This window comes from Battus philenor, unplaced genomic scaffold (genome assembly GCF_028537555.1).
Source record: "Battus philenor isolate CCGP_79_NKW_IND1 unplaced genomic scaffold, ilBatPhil1.0.hap1 SCAF_18, whole genome shotgun sequence".
NCBI classification, from domain to species: domain Eukaryota; kingdom Metazoa; phylum Arthropoda; class Insecta; order Lepidoptera; family Papilionidae; genus Battus; species Battus philenor.
The window spans coordinates 11,525,063-11,551,611 of record NW_027181680.1 but is presented as its reverse complement, the minus strand read 5'-3'; the positions used below and the strand labels follow the sequence as shown (position 1 = coordinate 11,551,611).

The window sequence follows — 26,549 nt, the reverse complement described above, 5'->3', positions numbered from 1 at the left end:
GCTGTTAGCCTTTAGGAGTTGTTACAGCTTTGTTAGTCTCTTGGATCTTCATTCTACTGGAACTTCATTCTACATAGACTGGCCAGTGCTTTCCGCATTCATATCCGCGTGTAATTCAGTCTCCAAGTCTCTCTAGTTTGGTTACAAGACTTGCGCATTGCCGAGTTAAAATTAAACCCTTAAATGCATGGCTTATATGTATAAATTAAAAAAAAATATTTACCTTGCAGATAGGTAAAAAATGCAGGGAAAAATAGAAAAAAATATGCATATGATATTTATTATACTTATTTTTTAAAAACCTTAAGTTGTAGATATACAACACTGTGCATTTACTTTTAAGTGTAGTATTCATTTTACGTTTAAGCAGTATTTTGTAGTTTTACATCATTATGCATTTAAGGGTTAAATTTCTCCCACTATTAGTTCTGCCCGTTTGGTTCGTCTGTGTGTCCCAGGTACACTGTTTCTTCGTCCATCCGAGTGGTTTTGGGAGAAGCAGTCTTCATTCTGAAGCTGTTGCCTTCGTTTTATCTGCTCAGGCACTTCATCGTCTTTCAATTAATGTTTATTTAGAACATCCTATGCACCGATCACAGTATGTTTTATATTGTTTACCTGTAGCCCATGGCTTTTAAGTTCTTCATTTGTATCTCATGTATGTGAAATTTTACGAGACAGTATATACCACACTTGTTAACCCACGAATCTTAAGCGACGCACAAGTAACGCACGAACGTGGGAACGCCTCATAATATTACTCCTGTAGTTACTTAGTTAGTTAATATTCTTTATTGCACACGCTAGGAAATATATACATTGCATAGTTGTAAAGAAAAAAGTACAATGTATGGTCTTATTGCACGAGGCAATTTATACCAGACAACCATAGTATGGTAATAGTAGAAGTATAAATAACGGGTAGTTAACCTGTACATATATATGAAAAATACATATATATGTGTATATATATACAATGTATACTTATAATAAATACGGTATAACTTACTTGGATTGTACTTGCCTCAGAAAGAATAAGACATAGAGGAGAAAAATGAATTAAAAAAAATTATAGGTCAAATTAATATTTCTTAATCATTTTTTTTTAAAAATATCTAGAGATTTAGCACGTCTTATACTCGTTGGTGTATAAATATCCGCGTAATTTTAATATCAGCATTCTGTCTGATAGAGCTATTTAATATACCTCACAATAGCGTTTTATTTTAATTCGGATTAAAAATCACAACTCCGAAAGCTTTTTACTTCTAAAAGACAATAAAGTTATTAAACTTTGAATCTAAATACTCACTTATCTCCTTCTTTTTTCTTATCTGCCCCTAGACGCCCGTTGCAAAGGCTTTCTCTAAAGATCGCCACGACATCCGGTCTTTCTTATTTTGTCGTTTCACCTAGTGTAGTGTTTCCCAGTGTTGGGCCACGTCCCACAGTGGTGCAATTTGATTGTTAAGGGGGGGGGGCAATCCGAAATTGGATTTGACACGAATTTAAACCTTTCGCGTTAATATAAAAATGACGTATGTTATATATAGGCGTAAGAATTTTAAAAAGGCTAAGGGGTATGGAACAAAAAAAAAGGCTGAAAAATACTGACCTAGTGACTAGATAAGTAAGGAAGTAGTACCCTACCTTTTTATCTACTGTACCTGAATTTTAAGTCATAAAATGGCTAAGTTAAAGCCATAATTGTTTTTTCCTCATCGTTTATTACTTAACTTTGATCAAGCTCTCGAAATATGAGAGCTTAAAAATCTATAAGTCGATCAGAGGCTTCATTGTTTTCGAGCCTACTTGTTTGTGGCAAATCTGCGACATGCTTCAAGCTGCTTCAGACCACTTTACTTAAGTGATCATCGATTAGTTATCACAGACCAAACACTGATAGGGATGAGTGCGTTGATGAATTAAAAATCAAATTTAAAATGTAAAATTAAAAAGTAGAAGAAACTTTTATTAATTGCTTAACAAGTTTTAAATACTTTAATTAAATTAGAGTAGAATACAGTATAACTATTGAATTGAGAAACAAATGAGACAAATATATCTAACTAGATATGCCAAACAATAAAAGTATATACAGTACCCGGCGATAAATATTGCACACATCGACCTTTAGAAAGAGACAATCGGCTAATTTCGCCTTCGTAGAGCGTTATCTTTGTCCCACACAGAGATAACGCAATACAAAGTTAGCTGATTGTCTCTTTCTAAAGGTCGATGTGCAATATTTATCGCCAGGTACTACACGCATTCCCTAAGAAGCAAAAAAAAAATCGAAAATATGTAACTCCAGTAATATTTAACAAATTCAACTTAATAAAAATGATCTTAAAACTTAAAGGTAGAACTATAGAGAACAGATTTGTAAGACTCTTTGTACGTAAAAAAATATTGGTTTCGATAATCTTGTTTAAATGGGAAAAAGCTTTTATTGTAACTGTTTGGGTCAAGTTATTAAATATGTAAATATAAAAAAAACTACGATACTTCAATAATAATAACATATAATTCATATTTCATTTTTACATATTTTTCCTCGGTAATTATATATAGCATGATCCGTTATAAGTGCAAAAGTTAAACAAGGTGAATGTCTAGCTCATTTGCTGTTAATTAACATATGATACATAATTATATACAGTATGATCATACTTAAATCATACATATACTTAAATCACCGGGTTTAGAAATAACAAATAACGTAATGGTAATATAGTAAAAAACACATTTTTAAAATTCATATTTTTTAATATTAAAATTAATCATTGTTGACTATTTGTCTAGGTGACTTGTTTAGGAGATAAGGCTTTAAAGTTTTTACACCTATAATCAATCATCCTGTATATGAAACTTGAAAAAAAACTGGTTCAAATTTCCTATCACACAAAAATATAAGTAAAATAATCCTGCTTTATAAAGATCGTTTGTTAACATTATCTTAAAAGAAAAACAAGAATATGTTTGCTAAGGGATTTTAGACCAAGGCGCGTTTGGCGTTTAAATTTCTATTTTTTAGTTTCCATCAAGTTTAGTTCTTTTAGTACTATCACCAATGAACACTACAATTTATTCAAGTTGAAAATAATGTTAACGAAATAGTGTATGATGCTTGGTGTTTAAAAAATTTTACAGATCTGGAGCTTTATTGTAAGGCAAGCCATACCTGCACCTGACAAACAATGTCAGTCCAATTCTGTCACGTCTACCACTAGTATTGTCTTAAGAACAATTGCATCACAGTTATCACGTGTATATCGTTTATGTAGTATGATCTATTAAAATCCATCACGTAAGCGCGTTGCACTAGTAAAGAATTATTCAATTATTAAGAATATTAACAATGATTATCTATTTTATAAGGAAAATTGAGAAATAGGTAAATTTTTCCATCTGTATTTCATTTAAATTCACAGTTATTGTCTTTTTTATTATTATTAGATTCTATGTTTCACAGATATCAGCGTGCGTCACTTTATTTTACATTTACGTTTAATATTTCCGAAATTTCTGAATTTACTAAAAACAATTCCGCTTAAAAATGCGCTTTGCTATTTTAGCTTCTTTGTAGCATTTAAAATAACTTCTGATAAAGTTTCTGTTTGTTTCCGTCAACTTCTTAAGATCTGAACCACAAAACAGGAAAGTTTTGCTAGAAAGCCACCAAGCCACCAAAGCTTTTGATTTCAGAACGGAATAACGTCACGCGTTCGAAATTTCTTTTACAATATACGCTTTGGACACAAACAACATAACTTTGGAACTCTCTGCCACTTTCGTTGTCCATTGTTAAAAAAACTCATTTGAAAGCTTTTTAATATCCGATATTTTACTGGGCAGTCAAAGCACAGTCGGATTTACCTACTCTTTATATATAAACAATATTCCTAAAACCAGCTAGTTTTATAATTGATATTTTCAACCAAATTTATTTTCAAAGTGCCAAATCAAATGCCGAATACCATAACTAAGAGGTTCACCTTATGATTTTTGTATATATATACTCGTACTATATATTATAAATATGTAATATTCATTTACACCTGCCTCAAATTTTCACAATAACGTGGTTTGATTTGGAGAGAATACATAATAGCTTTTTTTATACAGGAAGCTTAAAGGAAGTGAATTGTATAGCTAATATGTGTGCAAGAATTTTTCAAGCTTTATCTCCTATTTCAAAACAGCCTGTATAAAGTGATCACTCTGAAATATAATCCATTATTTTTTTATTGGATTGCGACAAGCTGATAACTGTGGCAGTACAAGTACAAGAACAGATAGTAAACAATGATTTATTTTAATATTAACTAATATATATTTTGAAAATGCTTTTTTTACTATATTATAAGTACGTTGTTTATTATTTCTGAAACCCTTGATGTAGGTTGTACCATACGTTAACTGTCTACAAATGAGCTATACATTCACTCCTTTTAAACTTTTTGAATCATTCTGTATATTATTATCAACGAAAAAAGTTTTTATACCTATTTCCAATCAATACAGAGTGATTATTCTTACATTAATTTTTTTTTCTATTGGACTTACAGATAGTAAGCAATATTAATTTTATTATGGAGTAATCTGAATTTTTAAAACGCTTTTTATACTATAATAGTGATAACACTACAATATTTATTATTTCTGAAACCACTGATTTTTAATTGATAGAAAATGAGATTCTGTGGTTAAATATACATCCCTAGATGTTTTTACATTTATAACAAACCATCCTGTATATGCAGATATATGCAGATGAAATGTCTTCGGAGGAAGGGATCACACCTTTCTCCGAAAACCGACTAGGTAACAATTACCTAGTACAATACGTCAGGTGAAGCATCTGGCGTAGATTTTTTTTTAGTTTATTAGCTCGCGGATTTTGGATCCGCGAGCCCTGAGTCCGATGAAGCTGTAAAAGCCAAAACGGCTAACAGCGCCCATCAACTTTCGAATATAGCATAGCCTGTATATGCATATGCGAAGTGATATTTCTTACGAAAAGTTATACAGGAGCTATTAAAGTTCCAAACGATCGCAAAGCACCGAGACAATTTTAAAAGGTAAATAAAAAGCGTCGTTTAACTTTGTACGCTGTACGCTGCCTTGCCTTTTGTCGCGGCACCTCTGGTCGTTTTGTATTGTAGCTTTGTAGCTCGATGTTCTTTTATGATAGATATTTTCTGCCGTTGGCTTCTATTAATTGAAATGAACTCTGAGGTTTTTAATGTTGCTTCGTCTGGTAATCCCGGGATTTGTTTAATACTTTCGCTGTTTATTTCAACAACTGCTTAGTATAGACGAAAATGTATATACGAGGGAATTTAATAAAGCGGTCATAATTATGTCACTGCGTTCGATTCGTTTTTAACCTTCGTAAATACGACCGTATATATTTTGAAAGGCTAATATCTATTCCTTGCTTACGTCTAACAATTCGCTTTCTATTTAACTTACTTAGAATTCTTTTACAACATAAGAGAAATCTTCGATCTTCAAATAATCTTTTACTACGTTGTTCTTCTCAAAAATCCTTGGTTCAATAAGTGGTAATATATGGTCGTCTTCGTTTTTTCCATATATGCCGATTGCAAAGCCTTCTTTTTTTTGTGAAATCTATTCTTCTATGGAATAAGCTGCCTTTGGAAGTTAGTATGGCAAAAATCCGTTACAGTTTTAAACGGAAACTTTGGGATATGCGTCAGAAATTAGCAGAATCTACACAACAGTAATTATTATTATTTATCAAGTATTATACTATATGTATATATTATTTATGTATTGTATATAAATGTTTATACGAGGTATATATGTAAGTATTGTTATTGTATCATTAGTAGGTATGTTCTATTTTAATATAGTTTAAGCTCATGCCTCGATTATTTCCCTTCTGCCCTAAGGTAGACTGGTAGAGAACGCCTATGGCATTAAGTCCGCCATTGTACATTTTTGTGTACATAAATAAATAGATAAATAAAAAGCCTATACCTGACCTAGAGATATCTATGGGATATCTTTGGGGGGATATACCAAAATAACCACGCTCTGCAGGCGATTTCACGATCGCAGTGTAGTATTATGCTATACAGAGAATGCTGCTGTCCATCCTCTGGAAACTTCTTTGTGGGCAGTAAGATTGTATCTAAGGAATCGAATCCGCTACCTGTGGTCGCAAGTCACCACAGCTATGTATGGTACCTATTCAGAATACGTAATTATACATTTGTTGCAGTTGATTGCATTATTTATACCGTTTATGGCACTTTTGAATAGGCAAATAAATTCTTAAATAAACAGATGAGTGAAATTAACCCTAAAACAGAGCCTACATTTTCAGGCAAAGCCTGATCTATTTCGTGGACGGACGCCAGACAGTCTGCCTAGACTGGAATTCAGCCTCAGTGTATCGATTGCGGCTAGAATTAGCTTTGCGAATATTCCTCGGTTATATCGCATTCGGCCTTGGACGTCAGTGATTTTAATCTTCACTTATATTGCTGCATGCGGTCGGGTTTAATGCTATTGATAGATGTCTTTTTAATCTAATAAAATGTAAGTTATATACAGGATGATGAATTATATTTGTAAAAGTTTGATATAAGAAAAATGTGTAGCATTCACACCCAATATTACTGGCCACTACGACCACAACACATCTATGTAGAAACACTCTAGGGATTGAAATTCGAACGCCGATTTGAATTCGGAAGCCATCAGTGATATGGTCGCTGTCATATTATTACGGTTATGTAAATTATACTCTTTGAACATATGTGAATATACCATCCTGATCTGTCTTGGCTATCATTTTCCTTGCTAACGTGCTTGTATGTTAATTCCTTAGACACGCTAATCGCGTATAAATGTAATTGTAAAATTACCGAATGTTCGCACATTTTTTGGAGGTATTTATATAAGAAGGTTTTCACCGCACTCGTCAATCTGGCTCGACCCGCATACCGCGTATATCATCTATACTAACTGCCATATTTCTATTTAGTTATTTTTCTTAATTCCACACGGAATTCCGTATATTATATTACTTTTATTCATTAATTATTCTAATGTTTTCGAGATGGTGCAGAGGGCGTCCACAGTACGTCGCCATCCCAAGCGGTCTTGAGCCTCGCGCTTTACTTCGCTCCACGTCATTCCAACTGCCTTCACTTCTGCAGTGATCGTTCGCCGCCAGGTTTTGCTGTGGGCGGCCACGTCTTCGCTATCCTTGAGTATTCTATTCTAGGGCTTGCCTCGGTATGTAATCAGGGTCCCTTTGGAACGTGTGGCCTATCACGTTTCACTTGCGGCGTTTGATCTGCTGTTCGATCGGCATTTCACCGCAGCGTTTCCAGAGATCTACGTTGGAGACTTTCTCAGGCTAGTATATACCAGGAATACGTCGAAGACAGTTGTTATCAAAGACTTGAAGCCGATTCGAGATATCTTTAGTGAATTATTATATATATATATATATATATATATATATATTATTAATAATACTAAATATTTTTTCTCCTTCATCAACTTTTCAACACGCTTGCCTTTTTTACAAATTGTGAACGAAATATTTTTATTCTCACTGCTTATTAGTCTACTTAGAAAGGGGAATACCCTTATTTTAGATCCTTCTCACGGTATTTTACAAGTCGCTTGAATAGTTGATATAATATATAATATTAATGAATGTCGCATAGATTAATGTTAATTTGTTCATTTGTGAAGGTGTAATGGTAATTCTAATAATCCGTACAAAGTGTGGGCCAGCCGATCTAGCCGCGTACGTACGAACATCGTTTTTAACCTATTAATATTAATGTATGATTTACTAATTAAAATTATTATCTGCGTTTCAATCTATAAAAACTATGTAAATTATATAATATTTAAATGTACATAGTTTGTCAGGAATTGGAATACCAAAACCAGATTATCTTAGTATTCCTAAACCTATTTAGTGAACAAACCTCGTAATTTCTCTCTAATGGCGAATCACATAATAAATATATATATGTGTAATTTATGTTTATATAATATACATAAATAAGTTACGGAATGAGCTACCAGAACCAATTAGATGCGCTAAATCGCTGTCAGCATTTTATAAAATGGCATTTATATATATATATATATATATATATATATATATATATATATATATATATACGTAGGAAAGGTACTAGAGAAACTACACAATATCCTATTTTAAAGGCGAAAGAAGTGCTCTTTTGCCATTTTTATATAGCTATGTATATGTGTACATATGTATATGTAAGTATTCTTGTATGTATGTATGTATTTGTATGTACGTACATCCTGAACTGCTCTCTCCCTCATGTCTCTTATCTCCTCAAAGGTTGTCTGGTAGAGATCGCCTCGAGCGATAAGCCTCTTGTGTCATATGAATTGTTCCTTTTTTTCCTCTTTTATCGTCTATGGAGTACCAATCATTGTGTACAAAAAAGTGTTAAAAAATATAAAATCAATAAAAAAATAGATTATATCTCAGTAGCAGCCTATATACGCCCATTGTCTGTTATATAACACTATGTGCTATGTATAAAACACGCGATAAATGCTTTACAGTTTATCCAATTACTGATATAAAGATACTTAAATATATGCATAGTGATAGCCCCTTGGTACGGATTCCCGGGATACAATCTTATATAATTCACACTTGCATTCATTGTAGAATTGGGCAACATCCTCTGCGTTACATTATATCACACTAAGATCATCAAGTCGCCTGACAAGCCTGGCAATTATGTCTTCCCATAGACCTTTCCCATATACCTTTGAAGGAGGCGGTGGCACTGTTTAGTTTTATATTCATTTATTCATATTATTTTGCACTGTTAATTTTTTTTCGTATATTACATCTAGATAACTTACGACAAAAACCTATAGTCTATATCAGAGTTCCCCAAACATTTTTGTGTCGTAGACCCCTTGCCATGTTTTTCGGTGTTGGGTAGACCCCCTATTAACCTGATATTGATTTCCTGTAAATTTCTAACTGTAGTGAAGTTCAGTGTTAAAAACTTAAAGTAAAAACACATGTTAATTTATACATTTATTAATTGAATTTAAATTAAAACTACTCAAAATAAAATTTTGTATCTGTAATGTAAAATATACATAACATTAAATAAATTATAAATAAAATAACATAAGTATTATAAATAACATAATTTTTTTACTTCATAGGTACTTTTATAAATAATGTAAATGTTTTGATATTATAAGATAGTATGATGTAGGTAAATAGGTACTATCAATGTATGTGTTGAGATCCGCTATCGTGGACCCTCATTTTCATTTCATGGACCCCCAAATTTTTTTTCGCTGACGTAGACCCCTTGCAGGTTGTCATAGACCACTAGGGGTTGATATAGACCACTTTAGGAATCACTGGGCTATATAAAATAGATGCTATATTTACAATACGGCGTAAGAGAAAAAAGAGAATGTCAAAAGAACACAATATGATAAAAAATAAAATAAAATTGAGCTTACCTATAATAGCATCCTTAAACTTAATATATTAGATTTCTAAACACGTCCTGATGTAGGATAAACTCATATCAAACATATATGCGTTTAATTTTCGAAATAATAATACTAATAAATCTTTATTTCATTAATAGTTTTAATAATTTTGGACTAAGTTTGTATGGATCTCCTCAAGGTAAAAGCCTCCTGCAAAGCTTTTCATTTTTTTCTATCTTTGGCAACTTGGAGCCACCCGTGACCTGCTGTAACCACGATCTCGTCAGCACATCTGGCATTAGGTCTGCCTCTCGTTCAGGTATCTCATGGTCCCGTCCATTTTATAACCCTTTGTGTCCACCTGTTATCAGCAAACCTCGCCTGATGTGAAAGGAACTCATAACAAATATAATTGCATTTATAAAATAGTTAGAAAAATTAATTTCCGAGTTATATTATGCCTGCAAAGTAGTTAGTGGTTTAACAATGTTTTTAAGAACGTTTGATCTCATAATTCGTAAATTCTCTCTCAACGGTTTTGACGGTAATGAATTGTTTCCTCAGTTAAGCCGAGTAAGAAGGAAGTTGTACATTTAATGTTAATGTGTGTTTTTATTATTAGCCGCCTCGATAGACTTCGTTCTTTCGAAAGGTTTTAGTCTTCATAAGTTCAAAAGAAAAAAACAATAATAGTGAAAAGTATTTCAAAATGATCAGACAATTTTTTAAGTTCTAAAATATCGGAAATATTGGTAAAAATTCAAATTCATATTCTGTCTCACGAAATACAACGACTGACAAAACGTAACATAGGTATTGTGGGACAGAGATAATGAAACGAAGCCGAAATTATCCGATTGTCTCTTTCCAAAGGTCTTCTTCTTCTTCTTTCCCTTTTCCCTTTATTTGGGGTCGGGTCTCCTTATCAATTTGCGCCAGGCCACTCTATCCTGGGTTGTCCCTGCATCAAGTTGAAGGGTTTCCAGTTCTCAGTTCAGTCTCTTTCCAAAGGTCGATGTGCAATATATATCACCGAGTACTGTACACTAAAACGTTTGTGGATTTATATTAATGATCAAATACAAATAGAAAAATACTAAATTCAAAAAGAAAAATTAAAAAAAAAGAATAATAGTCAAACCTAAATGACTGCTAAAAATAAATTAATGTCGTTATTAATATTCGGTTAGAAGCCGAGAGTCGTGCTCCCTGTGGACCAGTTGAGATGATACACGATCATAGGCGTAGTTAAGGTAATATATGTGAGAGAAATGTATCTCTGAAAATTAATTTCATAATAGGAATAAACTTTGCAACAAATGTGTTCACCACACGTGTTCCATGGCAATTGCTTAAAAAGCAATTAAGAAATGCCTTACAATCGAGATGTAGGTTTAAAGTATCAATGAATTTTTAATGGAATCAGGCGTTATTTTGCGGAAGTCCATCCTTAGTAAGAAAAGGACCAATATTTAGCCACTTCCGCACATGCAGTGCTAGTCGTGCAACAAAGTGCACCGCCCGCCAGCTCGCTGATAATTGCGTCCTTTTCTTACTATCAATAAATTATTTGGTATGTAGGACTAATAAAGGTCCTCTACAGGTACTAGGCATATACCTTTTGTACAGTTTTCTAGAGCTTCTTACGCCACTTCCTAGTGCTGACGTAATAGCAACCGATCAAGTTATAGTTTAGACACTGCAAGGCATAGGTGTCCCCCAAAGACATCAAAGGGGATATACCATAATTGCCACACTTGGCAGGCTAGGTGATGATCGCAGTGCAGTATTATGGTGTGCAAAAGACAGTACTGTCCATATTCTGAAATCTTGTTTGTGAGAAGCGGGAATTCGGGAGATTGTATCTAGAGAATCGATCTAGATCACAAAACTCAATTCTTTACCGTTGGGCTATCACACAAGCTTATTCAAATTAGAATGCTAAGCTCAGGCTATGTTGTTGGCACTTAACCCTTAAATGGACGATTTTTGTTTCACATTTGAAAAAAATATATTTATTAATAGACATGTATTACAGCGTAGGAAAAATCATTAAAAAAATCTAGACATGAATTTACTATACTTTTTTTGCAATAATGTGAATGTTGTTTATAAACTACATTGCGCATTCATTGAGATTTTGCAAGTATGGGTAAAATGAGAGTGGATATTGTTTTTGAGAAGGAAATATTTATGCTTCAATATGATATTTATAAAAACAATTGCTTTTTTTCGTATCACATAAAGATACACGACATTTTTGGCACATTTTGAATGTAAAACCTGAACATTTTCGGAATTTGCACCTGCTGCTGCTTATCCAGACAAACTGCCCAATGACATGTCTGATCCAATCTAACGTCTTTCAAAGGAATTGCTTGAGCTGGTCCTCGGAACTCCTTTATTACAAGTTCTCTGTGTATAGTGCTCCCACTAGGTCGACCACGTTTAGCGCCATTTGCAGTAGTAGATTTGTTTCTGGGCTGCATATAAGTTACTATGTTCTACATTTTTATTTTTTAGATCTGATGTAAAATTAAATGTAAAAAAAAACATACGACGTGTTACAAGAGATCAATGTTTCTGTTATCTGAGTTTCTCCTCTCTAAAAATAAGGCTGTCTTCAGCAGTAACAAGGTTTCGTTTTCGCCAAACCAGAGGTCGTCTAGGAATCCCTTGTGATTTACTCTGGGGTGCTGCATCTTCGGCTTCCAAAATAGGAGGGTCTGGCATATTTTCATCGTTGTCGATAACGAGAAGAGGATCAGCATCCACTTCATCAGGCTGGACATTCTCACTGTCATCACTATATTCAAGGTCTCGAAGAACATCTCGAGCGATTTGATAATAGTGACCTTCATCCTCTACTTCGGAGTCTCACCCGTCTGAACCATCTTTTTGACCAACCAATTTTGCTTTCTAGTAATCGCGGCATAGTTAAAACCATAAGAAAAATCCTTCACCAAACATGCATTTATTTAGCAAGCAATGCGCATTGTAGTTTTCCTACAACATACCAGATTTCGCCCTATTCGACTGTAGCATCAAGTGATTTTCAATGTTTTACAACGTAAACATGTAATTAAAGATATAATCAAGCAAATAAAAATATATTATATACTTACATGATATTTTATCAGTCCAAACACAGCTACAAAACTTAGTTTCGCGTCACTAGAAAAGTTTTCTTCAAAGTGACATTTGAAATTAACTTATTTTCAATACTTACATAAATATTGGATAGTGCTAACATTAAAAATTGTACAAAATTAGTTCACAAATAAGAACTAGTTGTCAAATTTAACAAAAAATTAAAAGAAGGTCAATTTTATCTCTGGTTTTTAGTATGTTGTTTAAAAACAACAATATGCATTTAAGGGTTAATGTTGTCTGATACTCCAAGACTAGCATCTTCTCAAATCAGTGAAGAGTTTATTTACGTATTTACAGTTCTAATTATTTTTTGAGGCTTAAGTTTATGATTCTTAAACAAATCTCATGGTTATAAAAATAGCAACCATTAGCACCGCCTTACATATTTTTATAAAACTTATATTGGTATTATTTAGTTGATACAACTATTTTCATAAAAATAATAAAAATAATTTCTAGAATACTGTCTTCGTAGTTAACATTAAAGCGTATTAGGAATAATCAATAACTTTATAATATCTAACAAACGAAGCAAAAAAAAAATGTATTTTCCGCAGTCCGACCCCTTACGCCTTCCCCAAAACCACCGACAAGCCACAGACAAAAATGTAAATTTGTAGTCTCGAAGAGAATTATAACTACATCAAGGAGCCAATCGAGTGTTTGAAGACTGATACAAATTCACATGAAATGACACGGCCGAGCTGAAACAAGCGATATGGTCGCTTCTAGCGCGCGCACGCCAACATGGCCGAGGAAGAAAAGCTACCGATCCCCCCTACGTTTCTTGAGAAGGTTCTGTTCTACACGACAGCGACTTTCGTACTGCTCGCGACGTTCAGCCTCTTTGCCTTCCTCTTCTTAGTGCCTTTCGTCATAGAACCGGCATTCACTACGATATTCATGCAATTCGATCCGGTGGGCGCGCTGTGTGTCACCGCACAGGTCAAACATTTGGTTGGAGCGAGCAACTGCACCTGGGCGTCCTGCAGGGAAGGCTGCACTAAAGACTTGTACGAGTGCACACAAATACGTGTCAACTACAAACTTGGAGAGTATCCAAACGTAACGTCCACGGAGTTCGAGAACTTGATCAGGGCTGAGAGGTCGCTGAGGAAGGATTACGACTACGAAAACAGCTACGAGGCCACGATCGACAAGAATTACCCGGAGATGGAAGACCAGGAGCTCCCCGACGTGATACCCACAGGACTCATGGGTAACGACTCCGAATGGTACTTTACCGGGGCAAGACTCTTTCCAAACGTGAAGGGATGCGGTTATCCACCAATACTCAACTGTACTATATTCTATGGAAAATACCGGCCGCTGGGCACCAACTACACATGCTACTACAGCCGCGTGGACCCCGGCCTCGTCATCACCGACCTGGACATGTGGCAGAACACGCTGAACCTCGTGTACGCGATGGCCATACCGATACCATCCTTCATAATTTCTGTGATATACTTGACTTTTGCGTATTTTAAGATCTACAATACGGAGGAGGAGTCAGAGCAGGCGCCGTTGCAGAGCGACGCTGAAGGGATGGCCACAGGGGACGACGGCAAGCCCACGACTCCTGGCTCTGACACCTTCAGAGAGGATCTTGCCTGCTTCGGTCACCAGCTGAAAATGCAGCTGGCAAATGAGAAGCCGAAGGAAGGCTTTGAGTCCAATAGCCCTCCTATTTCCAATTCTGCTTCACTGTCTGGGTAAGTGGATATTAAAATTAACTTTACTTCACCATAATATTAGTCAATAAGCTACTCATATACACGATATTATATATATCAATGTCTCCATCTATACCACAAAATTACATTATCACGTCTATTCAGTAATTTTAAAAGGTATCAAAAGTAAAATTAACATCAAAACTAACACTAAGTGGCATTTAGTAGCAAAAATTACCATTAAATTTTATTGAAAACTTTTTATAGGAAAAACATCTCAGAAAAATCATTGTGAATTTGATACTTAAGTAAAAATAATAGCAATATTCTTCGATAAATGATCTAAGAGAAATCCCAGAAAGATAAATAAGTAAATAAAATTTAAAATTTTGAAATTGGTTAACATAATGTCAAAGTTGTTCAGGACCATTAGATTAGAATAATAGTATTAAATTAGTACCTTGTACACTAATTAAACTGACCAACGTAGAAGTCAAGCTTCATTCGTACAGGCCATTCTAAAGTTTTAGTATGATTTCGAATGTGTCTATATATGTGATATATTAGATGGAGCCGAAATGTTCTCGAGTTGTAATCATGAGCCAGCAGACGTGGCATGGTGGGTTTCCCACGACTACACAGTCAACATTTCAGGAAGTCGGTAGATGTGGGTAGCACAGGACAGGTGATCTTAGTGATTTTTGGGGAAGATCTATCCCCTTTAGTGGGCGCCTATCAGATAAGATAAAACAGAAAATTACTATCAGGAAATGGAATACAGCTCATTATTTTATATTTTAAGCTTTATAGTCTCGCTGAAATCGTTTATAAAGACCCGAATGATCTTATTTACAAATTCACATTTGACTTTAATCAATAAAGGAGGTTAAAACCATTTATATTAAATATTAAGTTACGAACTAAAATAGTACATTTTATTAGAATCAAACTAAGAACTAAAACAAAAATATCACAAGAGATATTCCTCCGTTATAGTTGTTACAACTTGTTACATGAGAAACATGAAATCGCATAACATAATACGCGTCAAAGTGTACAGAGTTATATGAGCAATTGCAGTATTTTCAAGCCAATAGATACATATACAAGAATAGCAATTATCTGGTATTCAATAACATTACAGTTTAATAAATTCTGTGTTCTAATTCCGTAGAAATATGTTATGTACATCTAAAATTTTTGTTCATTCTTCTATTGAAAGAAATTTCCTTTCAATAACTTTTAAAATATTATCAAAATATCCAAGCTAATCCCAATAAGCAGCAAGGGCATCTCACTAGACTTCTGTATCTATAAAGAGGCACTCTCTATATCTATAGATAAAGAAACTTTTTCCGGTACCTTTACCCATCTAGGTACGTTACTTTGACTTTTTTTCTACAGATCGATGTAAACTGTCACAAGTTTTATGATTAATTAGTGAACATGATCCCCATAAATAAATTAAGAGCCGAGTTCACGAATTTAATAGGCACTTCTGTCCCACATTCATGTGTAAACATATTTGACAAATACGTTCAAGGTTTATCCTCATAAAGGTTACATTATTTTTTAACATTGTACTCTTTCAAATAAAAACATTATTGGATAAAAATTATATTACTGTGTTATAAAAGTAAAGGGAATTTATTTATAAAATGTTAATTCTTTATTTATTCTTCCGAATCAATTTCATCCCCAAAGTCCATCGCTTTTTCCAGTGTTCAAAACAGTCGGAACAGTCTTTTCCGGTATAGTCTTCAAGATCTTTGTATCGGTTATTATCTCCTTAATTGTGTCAAAACGGCAGCCATGCATTAGCCTTTTGAGTTTGATTATTAGCCAGAAGTTACACAGAATCAAATCGGGTGAATACTGTGGTCGTGGAATGAATTTGGCCCGTTTTTGACGGTTTTTTTTTCCAAAAATTAAGCGATTTTTGCACCAATAGAGACGATGCGCTTGAGACAAAATATCCTTCAAAATGATTTGGGCTAAGCCAAATGATATTACAACATTTGAGGCAAAGGTTACGAACAGTCTTACCAACCTAGGAATTTTAAATGACAGATTCACCATACTTTTTTATCACAGGGTACTCTAAAGAATCCGTAATAAATGTTTCATTAATTTTTGTATAAAGACCTATGTCGTGTTTCTTTCTTATTTATATATGGTGTTCAGCGAAGGATTTAAATAATCTAACATCTTTTTTGTTTAATTGTATATTTTCAAAAATAGTTACCATTTTAAAATAAACAAACATTTGCTGTTATTGGATACTAGACATTTCTGTCAGTAAAAATACACACGGGCAAATTTTGTCATTGTAAGGTATATAAAAACTTTTTACATGTTTTTTTTTTTGATAAATAGTTTTTTTTTTCGCTGTTTTACAAGAGTAACGTCCAATTATAAATCCATTATTATATATTAGACATACCATATATTTAGTGGCGTAATACCACAAGGTCTATGAATAAAATCTTGAGAAACGAGTGAAATTGAATTTGCAACGTACCATACGTTGCAAGACCAATATCGAGCTCAATATTTCCGGGAATCTTCAAAGTGGAACAAAATAATGCTTGCCATCTACTCCTTAGTGATTTATATACGCTCAGTGTTACCAATAACTAAATTCTTGGATATTTATTAAGAAACATTTATTAAAAAATAAACAACTCATATGATATCAGAGGCCGTCTTAAGGCTCGAGGCGATCTCTACCAGACAACCTTTGGATGGGGGTGAAATACACGAAGATGATTGCAGTTTAGTTAATCGTTTCAGATTCCCAAATGATTATGATTACTGAGAAAAAAAATTAATGACATACATTATAATGATTTTGTGCAAAATAACTTAAAAACTTGAATCTAGGTTGAAGGCACCTACGCCTATGGATGGAAACCCAAGTTTTCTTCTCATTTGATATACGTATTAAAAATAGTAGCAGCGGTAACCCAGCAATAGAAGACTGAACTTTCGATCGTAGGTCGCAGATTCAAGTCTTGGAACACAATTTTGTAAATAATTTTCACTTTGTGCATTAATCCTATAAAATTTCCACTGCTCACTAACAAGTTTCCAAAGGATGGGCAGCAGCATCTTCTGCGTACTATACTATACTGTCATCGTTAACCCGCCTGCCAGGCGTGGCGATTATGGTGTATCCCCTCATAAATATCTTTGGGGGAGGCCTAAATGGACTGAAATGGAGAACGGATTAAAAATGTCCATAACAAGAAACGGATAACATTTCTCAGATATTGCGACAGATTGAAAATTTCCAAATAGAATTTTGTCTATTAGTTTTAGTATAAAAATATTTATTTATTAATGCAACTTGGCAATAGTAAGATTATTTTATAATTGGTCATCAAAATATAAGAATACTTTGCCAAGTATTTGCATTTGCATACGGGTTGAGTGGACAAAATCTTCGTTATATTATAGAAGATAAATTTTTCTCTATTTGCTTCATATACAGATAGAAATTATTGGCGAATATGAACTTTGGCTCATAGTGGAGGATCGAAAGAGGACATCATGAAAACTGGGTTCCTTCGTTGTATCATTTTAAAACTATACTCAATGAAACAATCGCAATAGTCTTTCTTCAATTCATCCCAACACAAGACTGGGGTTGGGCTCTACACAATATGTCATCAAGTCTTGAGATATTTTTGTCATGTCGCAGAAAAATAAATAACTTCAGCAAATTATTGTTTGTAAGAAAAATAGACGGTAAATGTAAATAGTCCCTGGTACATAGATAGTCCCTGATACATCTCGTTTCAGCTGATAGACGCTTACTGCATGCCATTGGCCTTCTTTAAAGATCGTTACGATGACAGATCTTGCGCTGCCCGTATTCAACGACTTTCCAAGACCTTGACTATATCGTCAGTCAACCTAGAGGGCCTACCCACGGCATATTGACATTTGATATATTAGATGTTGTACTGCTAGCCGATCTAGGCTTTGTACAGCTTCATCGAAATTGAGCCCGTGGAAACAGAGGTCCACGGACTAAATATTTTACGCGGGGATCGTACCTCAGTTACGACGAAGACGTCTACACGAAGAACTATAACCGTGTAGGTGTATAGTGTAGTGAGTGGGGTGTCGAGTATGTAGCACGAAGCGAGGACTACTCGGCGGTCGGGAGAGACACGGGCCTCTCCGGACCGCCCTCGCTTGAACGCGGGTTAGGCGGAAGCCGCCGTGTCATGTGTAGGTGAGTATTGCATGATATGTGCATCGAGACCGCTGGGGCTTGATGTGAGGCGTGTGTCCTGGCGTTGATCCGTGTGTCCGCTTTATGGGCGGCGAAAAGGGCCGAGTGCTCCGCAATACAGAGAAAACCCACGGCACGTCTACCAGTTCGTAGTGAACTAGAGAACCTTTCGGCTTCTACCATCACCGTTTTCTCAAGCAATGTGCCTCACATACTACTACTTCAAATGAGCTATTCTTGGGATTCATTGGTAACCTTCGTTCTTCTGCGGCTACCTCTCCGTGAATAGCTCCCTCTATTGCTCTTTGTATGACCTTGTGCCTTCGTATAAACGACTATACATAAAAGGTATTATAGGTCTATAAAATATCAACTTACTTTCTTAAAACTTTTTGATATTTTCATCGATGTAATGTTATAATTGTAACGTTACATGAATAAATAACTAGCTTGAAGATATTTCTTATAGCTTTAACAGATTTAACCAAGACAGAGTTTAGACTGCCAGTACGAGCGTGTGAGAATATGTACTAATACAGTATGTGATTTTGTACAACTACCTTATTAGGCCAAAGGCAAATGACGATTTTTCCCAAAGTGATTTTCGCTAACAAATTATGAAGATTCTTTGAATTACTGAAAGTAAACTTAATCTCGTTTTTGTGCGGTAGATAGGGACCGCATAAAAAAGTCACACAAAGAGAATAACATAATACCTTACAAAATAACTAGTAATTGACATAATATATCAGACGAGATATAAGACAATAATAAGGCAATACGTGAAAGTATTTTTTTTTTGGTAAACTACTTTAAAATCGCTTTCGCCACTTGAAGACTACTACTTGTTACTACTTGTTAGAATAGATTTTTTTTCAGTCACCATGTAGTTTTTTGTGACGATGTAACGTAGTGTTTCACGTGGATGGAACGCCCCTTAGGGGAGTAATTTGAATGTTAAGTGGGGCAATTCTAAAATGGACTAGACACGAGTTTAACTCTTTCGCTATAATATGAAAAATATGTGTTATATAAGAGGGCGTAAGAGTTTAAGAAAGACTAAGGTAGAGCATGGCGTATTAATATATTAATAATGATATTACAAGAGTCAAGAGTCTTTAGTTGAGTTGCGTGAAACTTGTTTGTTGACCAATTACATGATCTATATTATAATGTACGCATTAAAATTGTTAAATTTCATTTAAAAGAGCATCTGTTCAGTTTCTGGCAGGCTCTTCTCAACAGATCAGCATTCCGAGCAGGTGATAGCTTATTATATACAGTGTTAAAATAATCGACTTTTTTAAACTGCGTATAAGTACCTACTTGAATAATAATATTGTAAATTTAATTTACAAATTTAACTTGTATAACGGTATTTATCAGTGTTTTAAACACTTAGAGACAGTAGAAATATGTCATCTCTGTTTATGACAGACATTATATTTAAATATTGATTAAATGGAATACGATCAATAAAGATTTGAAATATTTTACGTGTTTTTACTTCGACATTTATTTTAGCCTATTCACTACAGTTGTATATTATATAATTTCCAATATTTCTGATTTATATATCAAATACACGAATACAGAAATTATATATAGTCAACACTGATTGTCCATACAAAAGTACGTCTCATACAAACATTGTCTCAACAGGACCAAGTCATCATTCGTCAACGCCTAATGTGATATCCCGCAGAGGTACGTCCAAAAAGGCTTGAGCTTTATTACCATACGCTTAAAGTCCTTAATCACGGAGCATTATAAAACCACTAATAAAATGCACAGAAAATTGAATGTGACACTACATTTTCATTTGCTTGGACTTTCAATTTTGATTGATGCTTTATTAATGCGTTGATTTTTGATGCTTACATATGATTGACTACGTTTTATCTTATCGGAATAACTTAGAAGGCAAACGCAACGGAAGACGTTCAGCCACAAGGCTTTCATGTTAAATGGTCAATGGATGCAGAACGTCCTGCGGCTGAAATGGATGGTGGATAAGGCAAAATACGTTACGAAAGGAAATACAATTCTACTCACTTTTTTTAAAACCTAAATAAATACTTTTTAATTCAAAAATAATAATAATCATAAAATCATACAGCACTACAAGTTACTCGAAATAATTTAATGTTTAATAGAGATCGGACACATATTCGCTTAAAGTTATTTCGTTGCGTAAATACTATGGAGACCGCTTCTCAAAGATTAACTTCCATAAACGCTTTTAGTTAGTTAAAGTTATATTTATTTTAAGATAGTATCTATCGGAATTATACCGGGATCATATTTCTATTTCCCTGAAATCCCTGATAGTAATATATATGTTATACAAATAATATTTTGATCAAAAAGTAAAGTGAACTTTATTTATAACATGTTAATTCTTTATTTATTCTTCTAAATCAATTTCATCACCTTCATAGTAAAACCCGTCAGATAAAACACAGTTTTTCCAACGATTTTTTCTGTCGTCCAAACAGTCAGACTATTTTCTTTCTTGTATAGCCTACAAGATCTTCTATTTGATTTTTACCTTCTCAATCATATCAAAACGGCGTCACCGTTTTGGCTTTTTGAGTTTGCTGAACAACCAGAAATCGCACGGAGACAAATAAGGCGAATACGGCGGAAATCAAGACTTGCGCAACACAAAACATCCTTCAAAATGGTTTGGACTAAGCTAAATGATATTTTAACTAAAGACAGACCTTTGATAAATGTTATAGACAATCCTATCAACCTATGAAAAAAAAATACTTGTGTTCCTAATACCCAGGACTTTTAAACATCAATTTCATCTTATATTTTAATCATAGTATATGTATTTCAAAACAGTCAACTGTACTAATCAGATGGCCATTGAGGAAGGTTCTGGAGTAAAGATCACTCTCCGGCTGGCGCAGTTGGACATCCACGCACGATGGATGAAGGTGTCTGCGAATCGGTATTTTTAGAAATCTTTGCGAGAATGTCCTGCGGCTGAAATAATTAAAGAAAACATGTAAAGAAAGTTGAATATTCACTAAATTCTATTATAAAATTATCAATCCTCAAGAAGAATAATTTGGACTATACAAAAGTGCTTTCTATATTATACCAACGCTCTAACTTTAGGTGATATGTATCCGATAGCTAACTATACTGTATTACCTTTATATAAAAACATGTAATGTTATGTTCACTTTTTGAAAAATACGAAATATTGACTACAATGTTACTAGTAATCTTAACAAATTTACGTAAAAAAGGAAACTATACGGTTGTAAAGATCATGTGTATCAGGATTTTTTTTAATTTTACACAAAGTTTTGGTACAGGGAAATCAATAGGGGTGTAAAAACTTTAAAGGCTTAAATGTGTTGCTCATTTGTTAGCAAGAAGCTTTAAAGCTGTTACGCCTATTTCCAATCATACTGTGTTAAATGATCACTCAGAAATGTGTTATATTTTTTTGGCTGAACAACGACAAACTGGCAACTTCGGGCAGTATAAATTCTGTCAAACATTAATAGTATATATATATAGTTCGAATTTTGAAAATGCCTTTTCTTACTATATTATTATTATGTAATTTATTATTTCTGAAACCAATGTTTTTTGTATAGGGTGTACCTTATATTATTTGACAGCAAATAGCTATACATCCACTTTTTACGCTTTTACACCTGTAATACATCACCCTGTTTATATTAATGTTTTACTTTTTGCACATAACAAACTGGTTTGCCTTTAACTTTTCCACTAATCTATTGATTCAATTAATCTAAATGTATTAATGTAAATTCGCATTTCATTCCAGATGACAGGGCACCTGAAGATACGGCTTCAGTTTGGACCGGTCGTACAAAGTGCACCACGAACTGAGATGAACTAATAAACAATGAGATTTGATGAATAAAATGCAATTAGCATACGATTTGTGGTCATAAGCTTACTCGCTTAAATATGGTCGTGAATGCAGCCCGCCTGACACCACCTACGAACGAATGAAAATCTTTATGAAGCGTTGTGAAATTAAAAAAAAATAATATATTGCATAATTTTTCGTGATGTATTTTCTATTTCGAAATATTATTGAGTGATAATGATATTATAACATAAATCTTTACGAATATTTATTGTTTTATAAATAACTCTTTTTTTAAAAAAAAACTATAAATACATTCTTTTGTAAACAATATCGACTTTTCAAACTTTTGTAAATGTCTGTTCTAAAACTTTATATCTTTATAGAACTCGATAATTCTATTAAATTTTAAAAAGAAACATGATACATAAGTTTTTGGGACATGTTACCGATCATAAATTCCCGCCAAAACAAAACAAGATGGCGGCGTTTTGACATAACGAATGATGTATACAATAAATGTTTTATTTTATAAATTATTGCTCAATATTAATGAATTTTGGTGGTGTTTGTAATAGAGAATGTTGTCACGAAAAATAATTTATACCATTATTAGGTAAGTAAAAAAAAAGGTTTTTAACTCCTATGATAATAATAAAATAAAATATGAAATAAAAAAAACACGCTATTACGCTGGTCGATGTCAATGCACGCGTGCTGAAAGTAAAATTACCATTAATGTATTATTTAATAATACTCTGAGTGTTCATCGTTACGAACCATATACGGTAAAATTAGAATTTAACGCCTCCTTTATTTACGGGCATAATAATTTTGTTATTATTAGAATAAATATATTATTATTCTGAAAAGTTTTAACGACATTCTATAGACATTTGAATATACATTGTAATATTTATTTCGTGATCACAGTAAATTAATATCGAATAAATGTGTCGTGCTTATGATGAATTTCATTTTGTAAAAGCACTATAAAGATTGTTAGTTATAAATGTAACGCCACGTCCTTATTCGACTATGTTATCAAGGTCAAAGCCTTTGGTGTATTCGAGTTGAAGGTTTAACATAGGCACATGTCTACAAACCCGCCCATTGCAAAACTATGTTCCCTAAATATGAATTCCAGAAGGCTGTGCGATTATTAAGTAGGCTTGAATTGGAATCGTGATAAAAGAGTAAACGTGCCAGCCGTTCCGTTGTAGTTTGTATCGATTCTTCCGTCCCGTGCCTAACTTTTTAAAAATTCATATCGATACTCACTTGTCCATAGCGATCCGTACCGACAACAAATAAATGCTCACCAAATTGAATTTCACTCGATGCTATTTCTAAACATTCCTTTCGATTATTCTAGTTATTATAACAATTATTTCGAGTCTTCTATTTACAAACCTGTCACTTCGAAAATCTATTTTCGAATATATATTTTCGTTTGTACGACTAATAAATTTACGAGGTTTTTCTTTAATTAGACTTATATCTAACAATTATTACAATACCCGGCGATAAATATTACACATCGAAGTTAGGAAAGAGACAATCGCCTAATTTCGACTTCGTAAAACGTTATCTCTGTCGCATGGCTGCCAAAACGTCACATATGCAGCGTGGGACAGAGATAATGCTCTATAAAGCCGATATTATCCGATTGTCTCTTTCCAGAAGTCGATGTGCAATATTTATCGCCGGGTACTATACTTGTGAACACTATACGCATAATTTATTTTAAATCAATTTAATTATGAGTATTTTATAAATAGCTATTGCATTGTTGGCTTAAATATATTCGTTAATTATGGTTGTAATAAATTGATTAGTGATTTTTTTCAATTAAAATTTAAAAAAAAAACATACGAAAGGCTTGTGAATAATGCGTACATTGAAATCTTTGTGTCGATGAATACATTATAATTTAATATGACATTTATTTATCGATAAATGTTACATACTTGTGAAACTTTCGTATATAATTATATAAAAAATGTGATACGTGTTTTAATTACTTTTAAAAGTTCAGCTGGTAAATGTGTTATTTAATTGTTTATGATAAAATAAATAAAAAGCTTCTAATTATATGTATATATGTATATATATTAATTAAAGCTTTTTGCTTTGCTTGTATTCTTGAAATCGTTTATAATAGAACTAAACATTATATAATATGACCATTTACGGACTTAAATTTGATGATAAATTAAATCATTTAAATTGATTTATAATATTTTCCATAAAACATTGATATGTATATTCACTATAGTGAGACGTGTATAAAAGCTATATAAATGTTAAATGCAACTAAATTATTAATATATACTATATTTAACGAAAAATAGGCAAAATTTAAAAAAAAAACTGCTTAGACTGTGAAAGTAAGAATTAGAATTCGCAAAGTACCCACGCACACATTTAGAAAATAATGCTCGATAATTTAAATTATAATAAATTAAGGAAAACTGTAATGATAATAGATATACATTTTTATTTAGTTTAAACAGAAACAATGTTTATGGAATTTCTTTAGTTTATTTTTTGATGTTAATTAAAATAAATGTAAGTAATATGCCTTATAAATATAGAAGTGAGATTTTATTTCTAATTTTATTTTCACATCGTGCTTAATAGTTCTAAATTTAAAAATAAATGAAAATAAATTGAAATCTTTATTTTTTGAACAGTTCAATTATTAGCAGTATTATCGATATTAGACATTCATTTTAATTCAGTTTCATAATAATCCACATTTGCAATTATTTTATTTTTAATTAAATGATTTATAAGTACTAAATATAGTTTGTAGTAAGAAAATGAAAAGCAATTGGCGAATATCAAATTGTAAACGCAGGTCAAATTAATTTTAAGAATTTTACAAATTAAAAAGAAATAATTTGGTTGTGTATAAATTTTACTAAAAATTTTGTATATCGAAATAATTAATTTACTTTGTGTATTATTGCATTCGTTTACGGTTTTTAATGTCTATTAACAAATTTTAATATATCTTATATAATTAATTTTATACCGTAATGTGTCTCTAAGTATTTTGTATTATGTATTTAAAATAAACTACAGTATGTTTTACTTTAACAATTAATTATACATTTTATATTTATGTAGCTTGAGAATTCAGTAAATAATTTATAGTTATTATATTATTTTATTGTTAAAAGTAATTTTGCTCTACATATATAAAAGTTGTCCCCGTCAATTTTCTTCAATTTATATAATAAAAATGTAACTTTTGGCACACGATTAAATGTAGTGCCGGAGGTATTTTATATATTTTATTTTATTAATGTTACACTGCCACGTTTAATGGGCTTTTGCATATTCCACTTTTCTTCTATTTGTAAATATTTTGATACCATTATAACTCTGCTCCTATTATTATGACAATGCGGTTTATTATTTATTATTTTATTAATTTGGTTACATTTAATAATACAAATTATATAAATGCGATGTATTGTTCACAGTAAGATGGCTTTATGACAATATATTTGCTGTATTATATTAATAAATGTAGTTGCGTGATCATGTTTTAAATACATTTATTTTTATATGATTTAAAATAAGAACACTATTATATTCTAAAGCTTTTTTAATTTGTAAATAATTTTGTCATAAAAATACAACAGATTATATAAACGTGTTGCTTTTGACTTTAAGCGTGTAACGAAAACGTTTTTTAATTTCTATATTTGTTATTTTATATCTAAAAACAAGAAAGAAAATCATTTATTTTAATTTTAAGGTTATTATTACAGAATTTCGTTGTAAAATTAATTCATCCAAAATTGTAAAATGTTATATTTTTAATATGTAAGATTTTAATATAATTTATTGAATATGTACTCGCTTTAAAATTACAAGTTATATTTGAAAATTTCTTAAATACAATATTTAATTTTATTAAAAAAAATGTAAAATGTCGAAAAATATTATTAAAATTTTATTGTCGTTTATTATGGTTAGATTTTTCTTAAAAGTACAATGTTGTTCTTTAAGTTTTAAAGAAACATTTTAAAAATGAACTGGCTTATTTTAAATAAATATTAAAATATATGTTTCACACGACATACTA

The 26,549-nt window shown here is 32.5% G+C and overlaps 1 protein-coding gene across 1 annotated transcript; it reads left to right on the top strand.

Moving 5' to 3' along the window:
• Window positions 1-13,244: 13,244 nt before the first annotated feature.
• Window positions 13,245-22,527, top strand: tipE (temperature-induced paralytic E). The gene is made up of 3 exons (XM_068763625.1): window positions 13,245-14,378; window positions 20,245-20,289; window positions 22,400-22,527. Exons 1-2 carry the CDS (start codon window positions 13,411-13,413, stop codon window positions 20,270-20,272), a joined length of 996 nt encoding a protein of 331 aa, XP_068619726.1. The 5' UTR covers window positions 13,245-13,410; the 3' UTR covers window positions 20,273-20,289; window positions 22,400-22,527.
• Window positions 22,528-26,549: the final 4,022 nt, after the last annotated feature.